This window comes from Conger conger, chromosome 1 (genome assembly GCF_963514075.1).
Source record: "Conger conger chromosome 1, fConCon1.1, whole genome shotgun sequence".
Taxonomy (NCBI): Eukaryota; Metazoa; Chordata; class Actinopteri; order Anguilliformes; family Congridae; genus Conger; species Conger conger.
The window spans coordinates 50,041,035-50,059,505 of record NC_083760.1 but is presented as its reverse complement, the minus strand read 5'-3'; the positions used below and the strand labels follow the sequence as shown (position 1 = coordinate 50,059,505).

The 18,471-nt window shown below is 44.7% G+C and overlaps 2 protein-coding genes across 3 annotated transcripts in view; one reads left to right on the top strand and one right to left on the bottom strand.

The window, feature by feature from the left end:
- Positions 1-18,471, top strand: part of ncalda (neurocalcin delta a) — an 86,920-nt gene that overhangs the window by 17,842 nt on the left and 50,607 nt on the right. The gene's annotated exons all lie outside the window — the stretch shown is intronic.
- Positions 1,999-3,081, bottom strand: LOC133121920 (uncharacterized; the record flags this gene model as incomplete). The annotated part of the gene is made up of 2 exons (XM_061231500.1): positions 1,999-2,765; positions 2,958-3,081. Coding segments are annotated over 2 exons (891 nt in total), but the record flags the coding sequence as incomplete, so codon positions are not given.

Below are 18,471 nucleotides of genomic sequence, written 5' to 3'. Positions count from 1 at the left end.
ACAGGAAGGAAAGTTTTGAACTTCCTCACTTGCTTGGTTCTGAATACCTCCATTTGATTGAAATTATTTTTAAAAATCAAGAATTTGAGAAGCAATGTTGGAAGTGTGGTGTTATTCTTTGATTTCTGTTGCTGTGTAGCTCTTCTATTTTTGGAGCTGCCCTCTTGGCAAGATTCCATATCTCAGTGGGATTTCCTGGTTATATAAAAAAATGTAATCAGACTTTTCATTTTGTTGATTACATAGGCATAAAAAAGGTTTTTCAGAAATTAATTTAATTAGTTAATATCTTACTAAAATATTACTGATTTACTTCAGTCATTCACTTTAAATGTAATATTGTATAATATGGATCAAGGTATTCACATGCTGGATTGAGCTGAACTGCTTTGAACCTGATCCTCCGATTTCAACATTTAAAAACATTGAGTGAATGATTTCAAGCACAGAATATTTGGTCAACACTGTATTTCATTTTTTGTGGTTTAAAACCAATCAAAACTCAGGCAATAACAAAATAAACTAATTCTGTTCCTGAAGTAATTCAGCTCACCCTGTGTTATCTTATTTTTATACAGAAAAATTGTATAAAGGTAACACCAATTAAGAACCTGGAGTGAAAAACCACACTGTCCAAGTGAACAAGCCAGGCTAACCCCGGTTGCACCTCAGTCTCTCCCCAGAAGCCTCCTCTGTGCATCCCTCTGTTATTAACACCTGCCAAAGAGGAGAGGAGAGGCCTAGTCTGCACTTCAAATGCTGAGAAACTATAGAAACAGTGAATATTTATCACCTGAAGGAACGGAGTCTGCTGTTCCCGGTACAATATTACAGAAAGACAACAGCCACAGGAGACTGTGTGTGTGTGTTTGTGCATATAGATGGATATGTAAAGTTATGTGCCTAATCCCTGGTGATCCAGTTGAAAATCCAAATGGTTAAGGTAGCCCCTTTTCAGATGGGGAATTGAGTATACTGAGGTAAAACTACCTGTAAATGTTTAAGACATTTCTATGTATGTTTCACAAATAAGGGCATGGTCATTTTTATGAATTAAAGTTTTTTATTTTACAGGAATCTTCCCCCAGTAACCAGGTTGGTTTCTAACCAAGTTACGATTATGAGGATTGGAGACAGACTGGACACAGTTAACAGATGACAGTTACAGTCAGCAGTCTGGTTCTGGTGTTACCTTATCACAGCTTTGTTGTACTGTAGCACCGTCTCAGGGCTGTTTAGCCTGTGTGGGAGTTTCTTGGCCAAACTGCTCATAGAATGGCAGAACAAACACTGGACTAGATTCAGTCAATATTTTGTCCTTAGTGCAGCCTAAGAAATTAACTGCGAGTGCAACAGTTTTTCTTCAGTCTGCCAAGATAATTTTGTTGGTTGCTAAACTCACCAAACAGTGTTTATGAAACACAAAAATCCTGCTTTTTGTCACTTGGGGAGCTGTACACAGGGCTAGAGATGAGAGGTACATTTAATTTCATCATTCCAACATGCTCAGGTCTACAAATTATTATCGTGAAGATTTAAGTTCTTTTTTTTTTTTCAGATGTGACCCCAAATGAATGTTCACAAATGTATGTGACCCCAACAGCCAAATCTAAGTTATAGATTTTTCAGAGGCAGAAAATAATGCAGCAAACAAAAAGGGCAAAATCAAATCTTTCAGCCTTTGCCTTTGTTACAACTTCCATTGGGATTTGGAGAATTGCATTGTCTTTTTAGAATGCTTACATTTACATTTTACATTTTAGTCATTTGGCAGACGCTTTTAATCCAAAGCGACTTACAAGTGCATAGGTTCTACCATAAGTCAGAGCATCACATCCAGAAACTAGCAAAATACACAGGAAATGCTGTTCTAAACATAGTTGTCATCAGAATTTTTTTTTTTTTTTTTTTTTTTTGGGGGGGGGGTTAGACAAGGATAGGGATATCAGAAAGGAGGGGCAGGGGAAATCAGGAGGGAGGACTAAAGTAGAGTTTGAAAAGGTGGGTTTTGAGTCTGCGTCGAAATAGGGGGAGGGATTCTGCTGTTCTGACAGTGGTAGGCAGGTCATTCCACCACTGAGGAACCAGAACGGAAAACAGGCGTGAACGTGCAGCTCGACCGCCAGGTGCACGTAGAGAGGGAACCGTAAGGCGACCAGAGCTGGCAGACCGGAGTGGTCTAGCTGGGGAGTAGGGAGTGATCAGGGATTGTATGTAAGGTGGGGCAGTCCCCTTAGCAGCCTGAAATGCCAACACTAGGGCCTTGAAACGGATGCGTGCGGCAATGGGAAGCCAGTGGAGGCCAATGAGAAGCGGGGTGACATGAGCCGACCTGGGCTGATTGGTGATCAGGCGGGCTGCAGCATTCTGGACCAGCTGGAGGGGCTTGATGGCACACGCTGGGAGACCGGCTAGGAGGGAGTTGCAGTAATCCAGGCGGGAAATGACGAGCGCCTGGACTAGGAGCTGGGTGGCTTTCTCAGTCAGGAGATGACGGATACGGCGTATATTATACAGAAAGAACCTGCAGGTTCTGGCAGTGGAGGATACTTGTGGAGCCAGGGTGAGGCAGTTATCAAGAGTCACCCCAAGATTCTTTGCCGTACGGGAGGAGGAAACTACAAAGTCCTCAACAGTCAATGAGAGGTCGATTGACGGAGAGGACTTAGCAGGGATGTAGAGAAGCTCAGTTTTGGCAAGGTTGAGCTTCAGGTGATGGGAAGTCATCCACGCAGAGATATCAGCCAAGCAGGCAGAGATCCGTGTGGTGATTTGGGTGTCGGGGGGGAAGGAAATGAAGAGTTGGGTGTCATCAGCGTAGGAGTGATAAGAAAAGCCGTGGGAAGAGATAACAGAACCAAGAGACATGGTGTATAGCGAGAAGAGGAGAGGCCCAAGAACCGAGCCCTGCGGGACTCCAGTTCGTAGGGGTTGAGGGTCGGAGACTGCGCCCCTCCAAGTCACCTGGTAGGAGCGACCAGAGAGGTAGGAGGAAAACCAAGCGAGTGCAGAACCTGTGACACCCATCCCAGACAGCGATGAGAGCAGAATCTCATGGTTGACTGTATCGAAGGCGGCCGATAGGTCGAGGAAGATGAGGACAGAGGAGAGGGATTTTGCTTTAGCAGAGTGGAGTGCCTCAGTGACCGCGAGCAGGGCGGTTTCAGTGGAGTGGCCACTCTTGAAGCCAGACTGGTTGGGGTCATGGAGATTGTTGTGGAGAAGATAAGTGGACAGTTGGGAGCAGACCGCCCGTTCCAGGGTTTTAGCGAGAAAGGGAAGAAGAGAGACAGGCCGGTAGTTGTTCAGGGCAGAGGGGTCAAGAGTAGGTTTTTTGAGGAGGGGAGTGACTCTGGCCCTCTTCAGGGAAGAGGGCATGGTGCCGGAAGAGAGGGAGGTGTTGATTAGAGAGGAGAGAAAAGGGAGAATGTCCTCAGATATAGATTGTAGGAGGGGAGAGGGGATGGGGTCAAGAGGACAGGTGGTTGGGCGGTGGGAAGTAAGGAGTTTCAGTGTGTCAGCGTCAGAGAGGGGAGAAAAGGAGGTTAGGGAGTTGGGGAGGGTAGGAGGGTCAGCAGGGGTGGAGGGTTGGGAGAAGGAATTGCGAATAGCATCGACCTTCTTTTCAAAGAAGGAGACGAAGTCATCAGGTGTGAGTGATGAGGGGAGTGGGGGGGGAGGGGGGGCCAGAAGAGAGGAGAAAGTTGAAAACAGTTTGCGGGGATTAGAGGCGGCCGCGTTAATTTTCGAGTGAAAGAAGGAAGATTTAGCTAGAGAGACAGAGGAATGGAAAGATGATAAGAGGGCATGGAAGGAAGCCATATCACTGGGGAGACAGGACCTTTTCCATTTTCTCTCCGCCGCCCGCAGTTCGGTTCGGACAGCTCGTAGAGCATCAGAAAGCCAAGGACTGGGGGGGGAGGCCCGAGCTAGTTTGGTGGTGAGGGGACACAGAGAGTCAAAGGAAGATGAGAGGGAGGACATGAGAGTTGTAGCCGCATCATCGGGAGACAGTCGAGAGAAAGACTCCGCAGATGGTAGGGAGCAGAGGATTGTAGATGAGAGGGTGGAGGAAGACAGGTGGCGTAGGTTCCGTCGACAGGTGACAGTGGATGGTGGGAGAGATGGATGGGTGTTAGAGGAGAGTGGAAGAGAGAAAGAGATGAAGGAGTGGTCAGATATATGGAGTGGTGTTACAGAGAGGTTGGTTGTTGTGCAGCTCCTTGTGAAGATGAGGTCAAGAAGGTTGCCTGCTTTGTGGGTGGGAGGGGAAAGAGTGAGGGTAAGGTCAAAAGAAGAGAGGAGGGAGAGAAAGGTAGACTGGGTGGACTCTGAGTTGAGGTTGAAGTCACCCAGGAGGATCAGGGGGGTGTCATTGACAGGTGAGGAGCTGAGGAGGATGTCCATCTCATCCAAAAAGTTTCCCAGAGGACCCGGGGGGTGATAAACAACAATAACAAACAGTTTGCACGGCAGAGTAACAGAAACCGCATGAAATTCAAAAGAGGAGAAGGAGAGGGATGAGGAGAAGACACTAGATCTCCATGAGGATGAGATTAGGAGACCTGTGCCACCTCCTCTGCCAGAGGATCTGGGTGTGTGGGAAAAAGAGAAGGCAGAGGAAAGGGCAGCCGGGGTGGCCGTGTTCTCTGGTGAGAGCCACGTTTCAGTTAAAGCAAGAAAGTCAAGGTTGAGGTGGGAGGCATAGGCAGATATGAAGTCTGCTTTCTGGACGGCGGACTGGCAGTTCCAGAGGCCACCAGCCACACAGAGATCAATACCAGGGGATCTGGGAGGGAAGATTAGGTTAGAGATATTCTGCCCATGTTGGCGGGAGGCGAACCTCCTACCTGACTGGGACCTGGGGAGAGGAGAGAGGACAGGGATGGGAAGGAAACACATGGAGGGAACTAGGGAGGACAAGGGGAATACTACACAGTGGAATGAGGGCAGGCAGCAAAAACAAAATCAAACATCAGGCTCTCGGACAGCCTGGATGGACACCCGTAGATAGACACCCCCGACTTTGTACACCTGCGACTTCGTACGCCGAGGCAAGTAGCCGAGGCTGCCGCACACAGCTGCCGCTGGTGCGCTACACAACTGCTTAAATAACACTGACGCCGAATACAGAAAATGCAACCAACCCACTGCAGAACAATAATGCACACTGAAGTGAGTTCAGGTGTGCCAGTACTAATAGCCTGAGCAGGGTGCAAAGTATTGGCTCCTCCTACAACAAAAGCTGTGGCCTGCCAGCCAGTAAAACAATAGCCTAACTTAATAGCCTAGCTTACCTGAGAGAAACAAACACCTAACCCAGTTTCACTGAATCTAAATAAACACCACTTGTAATAGCTAACAAACAAACAAGTACACAACAGAACACTATAATGACAACTAAACTGAATTTAGAATCAGCAAGCAAACAAATAATACTTAACTAATCCAGGAGAAAATGCAACCAACCCACTGCAGAACAATAATGCACACTATATAATATAATGCTTATTATAAACACCTCCAAATTTCAGTCTTAGAAGTTGGTTTCATTTTCTGCTTCTCTCAAACCAAGCAATCCCTGACAAATGATGCTGTGGTCTGAATTGTGGTTGGCCAGTCCATTGTTCTGAGAATGCCAGCCGCTTGATCTTATCAGGGGTCATTATCTTTCTGTAGAATCAATTTGCTTCCAATCAAACATTGTTCTGTGGGTATTGCATGATATGTTAAGATTTGTATTTATTGGCATGTGTGATTAAAACCAAATCACCATCTAAGGATGTTTTTGTATAGTACAACCCTAAACTTGCACTGTTCCTCGAGTTGTAGACATGGTTCTAAGAGTCTTTCATTGCTTTTGTGGTGCACTGTACGTACTGTATTCTCTAACTTCTGAAAATGTTTGGTCCATAATCCTTACTCCACATCACAGGTGTCCAGTTTCATTGTACTATTTCTCATCTTTGGTATATTTCCTTTTCTCAGTGGTGGCTTTTTAACAACTACAAATCATTCCAGACCCAGCATTGAGTTGTTTTCTCTCAGTGGAAGGATTGATAAAAACACCTGTGGATTTCTTCAGATCTCAAATATACAATTTCTTTAATACTCTAGCTGTGAGTTGGGTCTACCAGTTCTTTTGTTACTTTCGTTAGTCCTATTTAATCTGTACTGTCTCTTGCAATGTTCTTTTGAACTTGAACTTTTTTAACGTTCACCTTAATGCAGTTAAATTTGATATCTAATCTCATTTGAAATATTTATTTTAGTCAGTCTGATGCACATGACAATGAAATCTGTAAAGCAGCCAAAGTATGTTTTGGTAGTTGTTTATTTAAAGGTTAGAGTCATTTTTGATTATAGCATAATATCAGTGACACTTTTGCCAATGACAATTGTTGGGAAGACACAGCTGTAACCTGTTTGTTGATTGTAAGAATGAAAGACTCATAGGGTGCGTAAAAGGCAGAGTGGCAAATACTGATTGATTTGATATTATATGGAGTGACACTGAAAAAAAAATATTGGGCGATTTTACTTGAAATTAAATAAATGAAAGGGTGGTCTGTGACTTTTACCTAGTACTGTAGTTGCAGTGCAGATGTATAAATCCTATGTGTCACTTTAATTATCACCTATAAATAGTCCGCAGGCTGTTAAATATTTACCAAAGACGTAAGTGCCTTAATGTTGTTTATGTTGAGATTATGTAATTTATACAAACGTACAAACCTTGTAGCTGTTACATGGGTCAATGTCTATTAATTTCAGAGACAGGACTTGAGCAACATCATGTTCACTTTTTTCAATACCCGAAGACACTTGCAGGCGGTCGCCTGAAGTCTGTTGAGAAAATATTGCTTCCCTTCCAGGGCCCAGTGCGAGGGAGTGTAAATTATGCGGCGAGGCGGCGGAATGTTGAAATGCACCGTGGGACTGTGGTAGAGTCCCAGACCTCCTGCAATAATAGACTAATTTCTCTCCTCCCGGAAAGCCCCGAACCAACGTTTAAGGTGCGCCCTCCCACATGAAGGCTTTGCGTAGCCCTTTGGCAGGTGATTGGCTCACACCAGAGGGCTCTTCTGGCATGAAATGCAAATATAACCAGTTCTGACCGCATTTCCATGTTCTGTTTCCATTGAGCCAAACATTAATATTTTTGGTGATGCTTCCCTAACGTGTTTAAGTTTGGCATGCACATCACATTGCCTATGGCCTTGAAGGTTCTGACGCCGTGGCAGGCAACCAGAACAGGGTGAGGTTTTTGTGGATGGGAGGCCTGGAGTTCCTGAGGTTACAGCCCTCGGTTGGTTGTGCTACAACGCCTGTGCCAGCTCACACACACACTTTTCGTACCTGGGCTCTGTAGTTTTGGTTGGTGGTTTCTTGAAGCATTATGACCATGCATATTAGTTTCCCTCTTGAGGTTATTTTCTTTATTCATGAATTTTGTTCTTAATGTAATTTGTTAAGATAACACCTATTCTAATACCTATTGGGCAAAGACCTTTGCGGAAGAGATTAAGGAAGCGTGGATGTCAAAATGGCGGTCGAAGATGCCAAGATTCCTGAAAGACCAGGAAGAGTGATGCTCTTGCTGTGTACTTCTCTTGGGCCTACGCTGCTCCACCTTACTGCCTAGTCACTTCTCTAACCTTTTCCTCTGTCCTTGTATTATTTGTTTTTCAAGCAACCGTACTGTACTTTACTAAATTATGTGTACTTAGATTACGATGTGTACTTTATTTTTTAACTAAACTGTACACACCAACAACAAACAATGGAACTGCAACTGCTACAGAGCAGGAACTCGGATCTGCTGAAGCCAAGTGCCGTATCGCGGCAAAGTGTTTTCAATGTATTCTACCCAGTCATTTCAATCCTGTGACCGCCTTTTAAAGTGTAATCGATGATAAACCCTGACACAGGTGAGCGTGTGTGACCGCCTTTTAAAGTGTAATCGATGATAAACCCCGAGACAGGTGAGCGTGTGTGACCTCCCCTGGAGAGAAGCTTATATTTCAGAGAATATGCCGGAGCGGTCTGACTCCGCTGACCTCACTGTCAGAGCTCCTGAGCATGAGCCAACATTGACAGCCAATCACAAGGCCAGGAATGCCCAGCTCACCCTTTCCTCATTCATGTGTTTCCTCAGAAACAAAGAAATACATATTTATAATGTGATATATACAGTAATAGCTTTTCTGCCTGGATGGTACGTTTGGCGGAAAGGATGCGTGTCACAGGGTGGGTCACCCTCTCTTCGTTCCTCCAGCCTGTTCACGACCTAGCGAGGTGCCGATGACGAAAAGGCCCCCTCCCTGTCTCCCTGGTGACATTAACTTGTTTGTCCCGCTGGCAGTCTTAGTGTCTCTGTGATATTAGTTTGGAGGGTTCTGCAGCGAAGGTGCAGCCAACTGCATTCCCAGCCTCACTCTCATTTTTCTCCATGGTGAAAGAAGGGCGGATACATTCTGCGGGCCGCAAGCCTGTTACGGAGTGGTCTCCTATTCTAAAAACGTCATTACCATTCGCCAGTGGAGCAAGCATGGCACCCTCACATGGTTGAGGGCAGTACAGTCATTTGGATATAGGTAGTACAGGATGGCAGACCAGGGAAAAAATCTGCATTGCTTGTTTTTTAAAGGCACATATTGAAATCGCCATAATATGCCACTCCTGGTGGAAAGCCACTTTATGGCTCTTGTGTTTCTCTTCCCTTCACAGAGGTATGAAGTTATATCAAGAACATGTGAAATCCTCTGCACACCCTGTTACAATCTGATTTAAAAATAGAATTTAAAAATGCCCTCCCCTTCAGTGACTGCTCTGTGCCCATTAGTGAACATTCCTAAATCACAACCCCATTTCTTCCTCAAATTAGTGTTGCCCCTAGATGGTCAAACAAAACACACATGCTTTTGTAGTATTGATGTCAGCATGCATTATGAATTATGTTGCCTGTATATTTATTTTGACTACAGCTCATTTTTTAAATAATGTGGTCTGAATCAGAAGAAAAAATTGAATTCCAACATAATCATTTTTCAGTGTGCATCATAGTCTGTCAAGCGTTTCTCTTTTTTAAAATAAATTCTCCCCCTTTTGACTTTTCCACTGGACTTAACCGCAACCATTAGCACTGATGATACCCTCCTTTATGGCACTTGTAAGCCAGTGACTATTTCAGACCCTCCCAGAATTACTAGAGAGAGCTAGCAAGGGAAAGGAACATCTCTCACCCACAACTGGTAGCCTTAAAGCACCTGAGCTGTTGATTTGAGCATCTAATTTTAAACCTCAATTTTTTTCAACAGGCACTGTAGGATGTCCCTGGCCAGACTTGGTATGCAGTACCTATATATAGATTTGTAAATATTTCCAAATATAAAACAAACTTTTCTTGAAATATATCTCTTTTTAACTTATGATGGGTCCCCTGGATGCCTTGTGTACTGGTCCCTGGATCATAAAATGTTGATTTAAATGTTTAGATTCGGCACTTTACAGCTGAGCCTCGAGTCTCCTACAATATACCCTGTGGGTGGATTCCCTTGGTAATGATAACACGGTAAATCCCTGCTTCTGCTGTCAGCCTGTAGGCATCTATGATGAAGCACCCGCATTAGTGTCTTCCTGGGGGCAGGGGGATTGGTTGAGATTATCATGCCTCTGGCTGAAGTTAGCCGTGACTGTTTCAGTGGTCACTGGCCGTGGCTGACTGACCTCCGAATGCCAGAGTGAGTGCGGCAGTCTCGGTGGTATTATGACCTTATTTCAGCGCGCGGCCGGCTAAAGCTGTCGGCCTACGCACCGGGCCAAGCATCCGACGGTCCGCGTTATCGCCACTGTGGCGCGGGCTCCTGCATCTCCCAACGATGACTTAACCTCCATCGAAATAAACAAAGGAAGAAAAATTAAAACATAGCCGTCTAGAAATTCCAGTACGGATGGCAGGATTTGTGTACCGAACACAATGCGGGTGGAAGTGACTGGGATAACTCGAGTGATGTATTACAGCACAGGCGGGGACCTTAAATACATTTCCCCTGCAGTCATTGCTTATTATCTACAGTGCATCCAGCTCAGGGGCGGGCACCAGTTGCTCTACCGTATGTGCAATGTGGGCGCGGTCACATTTTATCTGTCATTGTGCAGTGGATGGAGTCTGTCGTCAATAATTAAAATTGCAAATAGCAAAAAAGAGTATACATGTTTTATTTTGTAATTGTATCTATATTTTAAAGAATCTTTTAATATTATGAAATTCACTTACAAAAGCATTTACAGAAGAAATTATATTTTCATCTATTTAGAAACGGCTGTATATTCAGTAAGACTGCAACAGATCAACCTGACATTGCATATTCCTAGAATAATGCTGACATCATTAGTATATTTCATTCCTGTCCTTATGAATGGACCTTTGCGGTCTTGGTCCCGTCTGATGACCGCAGTGCCCTGGTGATATAAAACGTTCTTACAATGTTTCTGTAATGTTTTGTCAATGTTATAACATTGCCAGTACTGTACATTGCAGCAATGTTTTGTGTGATCTGGGAATGCGCTTCCAGCTCATTTCCCTCTTCGGCCCACCAGCTGAGCTGCGCAGTCACTGTACAGGACAGGAGAGCGTACTCCATTGTACTGGCGCAGACAAATTGCATGCTCTCTTCCATTTAATTCACGCCTCCTTCCTTCCATTGGAAGGGGCGGGGGGGGGGGGGGGGGGTCGCTCGTTCAAGTGCACTTTGTCACTGGGGCGTAACAGTGGAAACATCGGGTAAGGAGATTCCATTCTGTTTCCACACCCACACGCTCAGCACGCGATGAAGAATCCTCCAGATGGATGGATCGCTCCAGAATCATTGGCTCTTATGATTGGCATTACTAGTGATGGGGATAGAGGGATAGGGAGTGACCGATAAATGAAATTAAAGTGAAGATATGGTGAGATACGGGCCTACAGAGACAGAGATGTATTTCTTCATTCACGGCTCCATTTGGGGATAGAAGTTAACATAACATAAGGTAATGGCAAGAACCATTCAGCCCAGGAACCTACCCTTAAGTGTACCTACTGCCTAGCTTGCCTAAAAGCTAAATAGAACACCGTATCTAGCCTGGTGTTGAGAAGCCCCAGTGTTTCTGCCTCCACTTCATGTACTGGCAAGCTATTCCACACATTGACCACTCGCTGTGTGAAAAAATACTTCTGAATATCTGTACGGAATTTCTCCTTTGCCAATTTCCATCATTTGTGTCCTCTCGTTCTGCTAACTCGTCCTGAAGAATCCCCTATATAGTTGTGCAAATGCGCCTGAATGCAAGTGGAATTTCTCATTTCATTCTGCAAAAATCCTTAAAAATATTTAGTCTCCGCCCCTTTCAGTGGTTTTTCTGCTCTGGTAAACCCATACAGTATCTGTCAACATTGGTCGGGCCGTGCAATACAAAAATACAATCAGACAAAGTGTCAATAATATACTGTATCTGCCACTGTACAAATTTGGTGAAATATAATTTGTTTGCACCACCTTCCAACACTAGTGCACTATATCTGTGCCCTTCCCCACACACATATATGAAGACGCTGATACGTTGATACGTTGGGAGAGAGACCATCTCTACACACATCATTGTCTAAGGTACTGTGTGTGTTTTAAATGTTTCTACAAAGAACCTCTGTCGAAGATATAAAAGCAGGGCTGAAGGTCTTTCATAATGGTTTCTAATGTTTATACAGAAACTTAATATTTAAATAATTGAAATCCTTTCATTGGAATTGTTGTTGACATCATCACTGTTAAAAAAATTTTGTGAGTGTTTGTATTGACCGATGGTTAAACCAGCTATTATTGGGATCTCGTTATTTACTAACTTTCCATAACAGTACAGTTTATTAGCAGCAGCCAGTCTTAAGTTACTGTAGGCTGCTTTAATAGGATAACACAATGAAGCATTAAATGCCTGTGACAGTGGGGGGAAATTCCAATATACACTGACTGAGCACTTTATTAGGTAAACCTGTACATCAGCTTGTTAATGCAAATATTTCATCAGCCAATCACCTGCCAGCAACTAAAAGCATAAAAGCATGCAGACATGGTCAAGAGGTTCAGCTGTTTTTCAGACCAAATGTCAGAATGGGGAAGAAATGTGATTAAAGTGACTTTGACCATTGAATGATTGTTGTTGCCAGACAGGGTTGTTTGAATATCTCAGAAAATGCTGATCTCCTGGGATTTTCACACACAACAGTCTCTAGAGTTTGCAGAGAAAAACAAAAAACATTCAGTGAGCAGCAGTTCTACGGACAGAAATGGCTTGTTAATGAGACGTCAGAGGAGAAGGGCCAGACTGGTCAAAGCTGACAGGACGGTGACAGTAACACAAATAACCACGCATTACAACAGTGGTATGCAGAAGAGCATCTCTGAACTCACAATGCGTCAAACCTCTTAAATGGATAGGCTACAGCAGCAGAAGAGCAGTAAGTCTAAAAAATATGTTTAAAAAATACCTAATAAAGTGCTCACTGAGTGATCAGTCACATATACAGTAAACACACAAAACAGAGCAAAGGAAATGAGCCTTAACTGTCTTTGGGCAAACCGCCCTCTCACAGTGCCTTAACTGTCTTTGGGCTGTTAAACCCGCCCTCTCACAGTGCCTTAACTGTCTTTGGGCAAACCTCCCTCTCACAGTGCCTTAACTGTCTTTGGGCAAACCGCCCTCTCACAGTGCCTTAACTGTCTTTGGGCAAACCTCCCTCTCACAGTGCCTTAACTGTCTTTGGGCAAACCTCCCTCTCACAGTGCCTTAACTGTCTTTGGGCAAACCGCCCTCTCACAGTGCCTTAACTGTCTTTGGGCAAACCTCCCTCTCACAGTGCCTTAACTGTCTTTGGGCAAACCTCCCTCTCACAGTGCCTTAACTGTCTTTGGGCAAACCTCCCTCTCACAGTGCCTTAACTGTCTTTGGGCAAACCGCCCTCTCACAGTGCCTTAACTGTCTTTGGGCAAACCTCCCTCTCACAGTGCCTTAACTGTCTTTGGGCTGTTAAACCCGCCCTCTCACAGTGCCTTAACTGTCTTTGGGCAAACCGCCCTCTCACAGTGCCTTAACTGTCTTTGGGCAAACCTCCCTCTCACAGTGCCTTAACTGTCTTTGGGCTGTTAAACCCGCCCTCTCACAGTGCCTTAACTGTCTTTGGGCAAACCACCCTCTCACAGTGCCTTAACTGTCTTTGGGCTATTTAACCCGCCTCCTCACAGCAGCTGAAAAGTCTCTCAGGTTCACAGTTTCGGCTTGCCAGTGAAAACTGTGGCCTAAATACGAAACATAGAAATAAATTCCCCTGTGATCCTCACCCAGACTATTATCTATAAAGTCTGGTCAGGGACTCCCATGGGGTATTCAGACCCACCGTTGCAGACCCAGGTGTTTAATAATACCCAATAAAACATTTCAAGCAAAAGTGGAAAAAAGTTAGAATAGAGTAGAGAGTCAAGTAAGAGTGATAGAGTGAGAGTAACAGAGAACAGTGAGAGGAACAGAGGTGAGGAAGAGAGTGAGAGAGAGGGGAGAGAGCAGCCTGAGAGAGGTACTGTGGGTTGAAATGAGGTGAGTAAATTGCGATGGGCAGAAAGCGAGAGGTCTGTGACAGACTGTGACTTCGCACCCATTGGCCAGCTCAGAGTCCAGTGACTTGCACGTCGCCCCGCGCTCCATCTTAGTCTGGACACCAGCCCATCGCTCCCCGCCGGCCTGCACAGGGACAACACGTTCACGCCGCTTCCTCAACTCAGTGAACCATGCCAGCCTATTGGAGCAACACCAGCTTCCTCCTCAGCCTTCAGATTGTTTGTCACGCTGAGCCTCCTTAAAGACCGCAAGCCTACTTCTCAAGAACCGGTGGGAAGTGTTAAACATCTGCAGTTTGTTTGCTTCTTCTCGTAATGTGACATGGCGCATCGCAAATGTCAGAGATATTTGCTTCTTGGCGTTCGCCGGGTTCCAATTTCATTACATAAGCAGCGACCGTCACTAAAATACAAAAAAGTCCTTTTATTTGGTTTTGCTGTTCTGGCTCACAGCGTGACAACCGTTTGGGAGTTGAGGTTAAACGCAAGTCCTGTACTTTCGGCGGAGGGACGTGCGTTTTGCTGGAATATTTGGTGTGCATTTTTAGAAACAGGCTAAAAATAAACCGAGTGTCCCATGCTCCCTGGGGCAGTATGTGGGGAGGATGTTGGCCAGGCCCTGTGGCCTCATCAGGCCTCTTCTCCCCATGGTAGACATGAGATGGTATGTGATTCTGAGGGGACAGAATGTGATAGCAGTCCCCCCCCCCAAACCCCCCCTCCCCCCCCCTGCATGCCACCCCCAAGTCTAAATGTCCACACCCCATCTGTTGAGTGATACTGCATGCCAACGGCATACCTAAACATGCTTCTATTTAATTAACAACACAGCGAGAGGGGGAGGCATGGAGACGGTTAAAAACAAGTCACTTTAGTTCAGACCTCAACAGCTCAATTATGGGTGACGGCACTGTGGATGTCGGGGTGCAAGGTGATAAAAACAGGAAGTTCCATGTGTTACATTTAGTGAGGAAGTCTCCTCTGCAGCTTTTTTAATCTCTGAATTTCAGTGTGTTTGCACTTTTGCCTAGGGTGCAATGGTATGTTTATTGGCGAGTGAAGCCTTCTCATTATGTGGCACACGTTGAGTTGAAGGGCACTGTGCAGTCAGTGGCACTGTTGGTATTTTTGAGGTGAGAAGCGGAAAGTTCAAAGTGTGCGGTGAATGTGGCGAATGGACTGTATTATGCTCAGTGGATTATCAGTGGGTGTGTTGAAGCCGTATTCATCCAGAGCCAATCAAATGACCTCTTCTTGTTCCCTTTAAAGAGTCATGTGCATAGTAATCAGATTCTTCTCCCGAGACATTCATTTGAAGAGTGGAGAGTTGGGCTGTTACTGAGTTCAAATCTCATGAAACAAATCCGTTCTTCTGTCTGAATTTCAGTAAAACATTGTCTAAACATGTATTATGGTCTAGTTTCAATTGCTCATCAAACCTGTAGCTAAATATTTGAACACACAACTGTCAGAAACAGTATCTTGACTACTGTCAGATATCTAGATTATGGCATTAGAGAAACAGTCTAATTGTTTAGGGCAAACCTTAAAGACTTGGAGACACTACTGATAACATGTATTTTATGAAACCAGGGAATAACTGCCATTATCCCATTCAAAGCAGTTGAATGACTCGGTATTTACTGTTCCTCAAATGAAAGAAAAAACATATAATTGACTAATTCATTCATTCACAACAATGGCAAACTAAACTAAACTAAAGAGACCTGAGGAATTTCTTTTAGAGGGGAAAAATGGCCGATTGCCACTCGTATGATTTACTACTAGTGACTTCTTGGTTATTTTTGATTATGATCCACATATTTATTTTCAGGCTAATTACGGATATAGCCTACCCTCCAGAAAAAAAAGAACATTTGTTACGGTCTCTTTGATAATGAGCACAACCAGATGATGTTGAATTAGTTTGGGAGAAGATAACTAATGCACTAATGCACTTACATTCAAGTAGCTTGCACATACAGTACAGGTACAAATTGGAAACACTGTGCAGTTTCGTTCTCTTAAAACTTTTACCTGTGCCCTATTCTGTTGTTGTTTCTCATAGATTTAATCATAAACAACTCAATTTATATCAAAGACTGGGAAGATATCCATATGTGCCTATTCATGGGCGACCCCTATATGCTCGGTGCTTTGCATGGCAGCCAATCGCCGTTGGTGTGTGAGCGTGTGTGTGAATGGGTGCATGAGAAGCATCAATTGTACAGCCCTTTGGATAAAGGCACTATAAAATTTGCCAACCATTTGACATTTCCCATGTGCACATTGCATTAGAAAGCCCCAAAATGAGCAATACACCATAGACTGGGCTGCAGCTTGCGACTTTGATCTGCGTTTAGCAGGTGGGTGGCGAAGGGTGCAAATGGCAGACTAGTCTGCCCGGACATTACAATGAGCTGCTCCGCAATTGCAATGCACTACTTGGTCTTGACTGACACACCCCAAGCAGTGGCTCTCCTCCCACTTCTGTGCCCAGCGCATCATAAAATTACCAAAAGGGCTCTGCTGCATCAAAATAAAAAATGTGTAGGCCCATATATCTCACTATATCTTCACATATCAAAATACCACTTTGCCAATGCGGCAGCTCACAACGCACTATGCACCGGCTAGAAAATAGAGCCCGAAGTCATTGACTTGGATGTTCACGATAGGTACAACAGCTCTGCAAGACCATAAAGCGCTCCTTGAAACTTGGAACTGACGGGGCCCATGAGAAGACCCTCGGACATGGGCCCACAAGCAGCCCCTTGGATCCTCTTTATATACTGAAACAGTCAAGGCCTGCTGGGGGAGGGGGAGAGAGGATGAAAACTGCTTTGGGGGGGTTTGAGTGGGCTGGAATCGTGACAGCCGGAGAGTGGCAGGTGAAAAAATAAAAAGACAACACTCGTGTCTCTCACCGCGTACAGTGCGTCGCGAGACGCCCACACTGCCGTAGGTCTGTGTTCAAGCAAGACGCACGCATTACGCCGAGCGCACTCAAGTCCCTGTCCCTCAGCCAGCGCATCACCTGAAAAGGGCTTCGTATTTACTTAACATTTTCGGCTTGTCTGTCGTCGATTTCACCGAGCTGCACAGTACAGCTAACACTGGGAGAACTCTCAACAAAGATGCATTGTCTGTGGTGGGAAGTAAGGGGTACATATTTAGTTATAGGCACAGTGTGCTTTTGTTTTCGAACGGTTGACCAGAGTCCTGTCGGCGTGTGACTCGGGCGTGCAGTCGCCCTTGAACAAAGCTGAGCACTCGCTTCTGTAACAAGTGCCTGCAATCAGCCAGATATTTGGCAGATCAGAACAGAAGGCTTGAGAAGCGGTCCTCAGTCCCTCAGCTTAAGAAGGCTTTAGTAACAATGGCACAGCTTGTCGCCTAGAGGTATGTGACTGGGACACAGAAGCACCGGTATAACCACCATAAGATCCGCACAGCTGTTGGGCCCTTGAACAAGGCCCTTAACCTCACATTGCTCCAGGGGGGATTGTCCCCTGCTTAGTTTAATCAACTGTAAGTCGCTGTGGATAAAAGCATCAGCTAAATAACAAATTATGAAGTCTCCAGCACTAATGCTTATTGAGTGTAACTTAAGCATTTCTGCAGCGCCTTATTCCTTTGATTAAAACAATAAATTACATTGCCAGGAGCAGTGTTGGGACTGGCTCCAGATTCATTTATTTCCTTTCTTGTTTGATGGTGCATTCTTCAGTCTGCATCTGCGACTGCAGGTTCTTTTGCTTTCAGGTATTTCGTTGGCAAGTTCGTTAGAGGTGTTACTCTGTACCTCAACCTCTTCCCACGGGCAGTTTGGACAGGGTAGAATCTCACAGTGTATGTGTGTTTGTTTATTTGTTTGTGTGTTTTTTGTTCGCTTGTGTGTGGGTGTCTAAATAAGCGTTTACACGGTGTGAAGATCCAACAGCTGGCAGTGAAATTCCTCCCATGCCTTCATAGAGATGGAGTTGGGTGGCCTTTCTAGGCCTCCACACATGGCCTCGCTGCCTGCCAAGAGGCGTATTAATCAATACAAGAGCTGTATTAATCAATACAAGAGCCGTATTAATCAATACAAGAGCCGTATTAATCAATACAAGAGCCGTATTAATCAATACAAGAGCAGAGGTTACACAAAGCCAGAGGGGAGAACAACACTTGCACTGGACTTCACAGGCAGTTCACTACAGGCTGTTTAGACTGGACTTCACAGCACTACAGGCTGTTTAGACTGGACTTTCAGTTCAACTGAGTGGAGAAAGCTTGAAGTACGTGCTGTAGTTTTCAGCAAATAACCTTTTCGTACTTGTCTAAAACCACTCATGTACTAAGACACGAGGGTCCAAATCCCCCTTGTTCCAATACACAAGAAAGCTTCTTACTTGCTTTAAGAATTTTTTTGGCTGTCTCAGCCTTTGTGCCTACCATCTCCGCTTGAGATGATTGACATTTAAAGAACAGAGCATGTCCTATTTGCGGGTCTGATGGACCAGGGCTTATTGTAAGGAAGTCCTTTTTGCTGCTACTGGTTTCGTTTGCGCCAAACACTCGAAGAAAGCATATCGCAGAACTCAAAGTGAAACCTAATGGAAAATATTAGCATTCTGAATGGCTTCCGTGGTCCATTATTCTCATTTAGCTCTAATTTGACTGGCCTCTCGCACACTTTTCTTAAATTAGGCTAAGTGCTGCAGTATTGGTGGTACAGTAGCGTGATGAATAGCTGCAGTAGCTGCCATACAAGAGATTGCACTGAGCATTAATTAAACACGCAGTGGAGTAAGTAATTCACAACTGGATTCTCCTC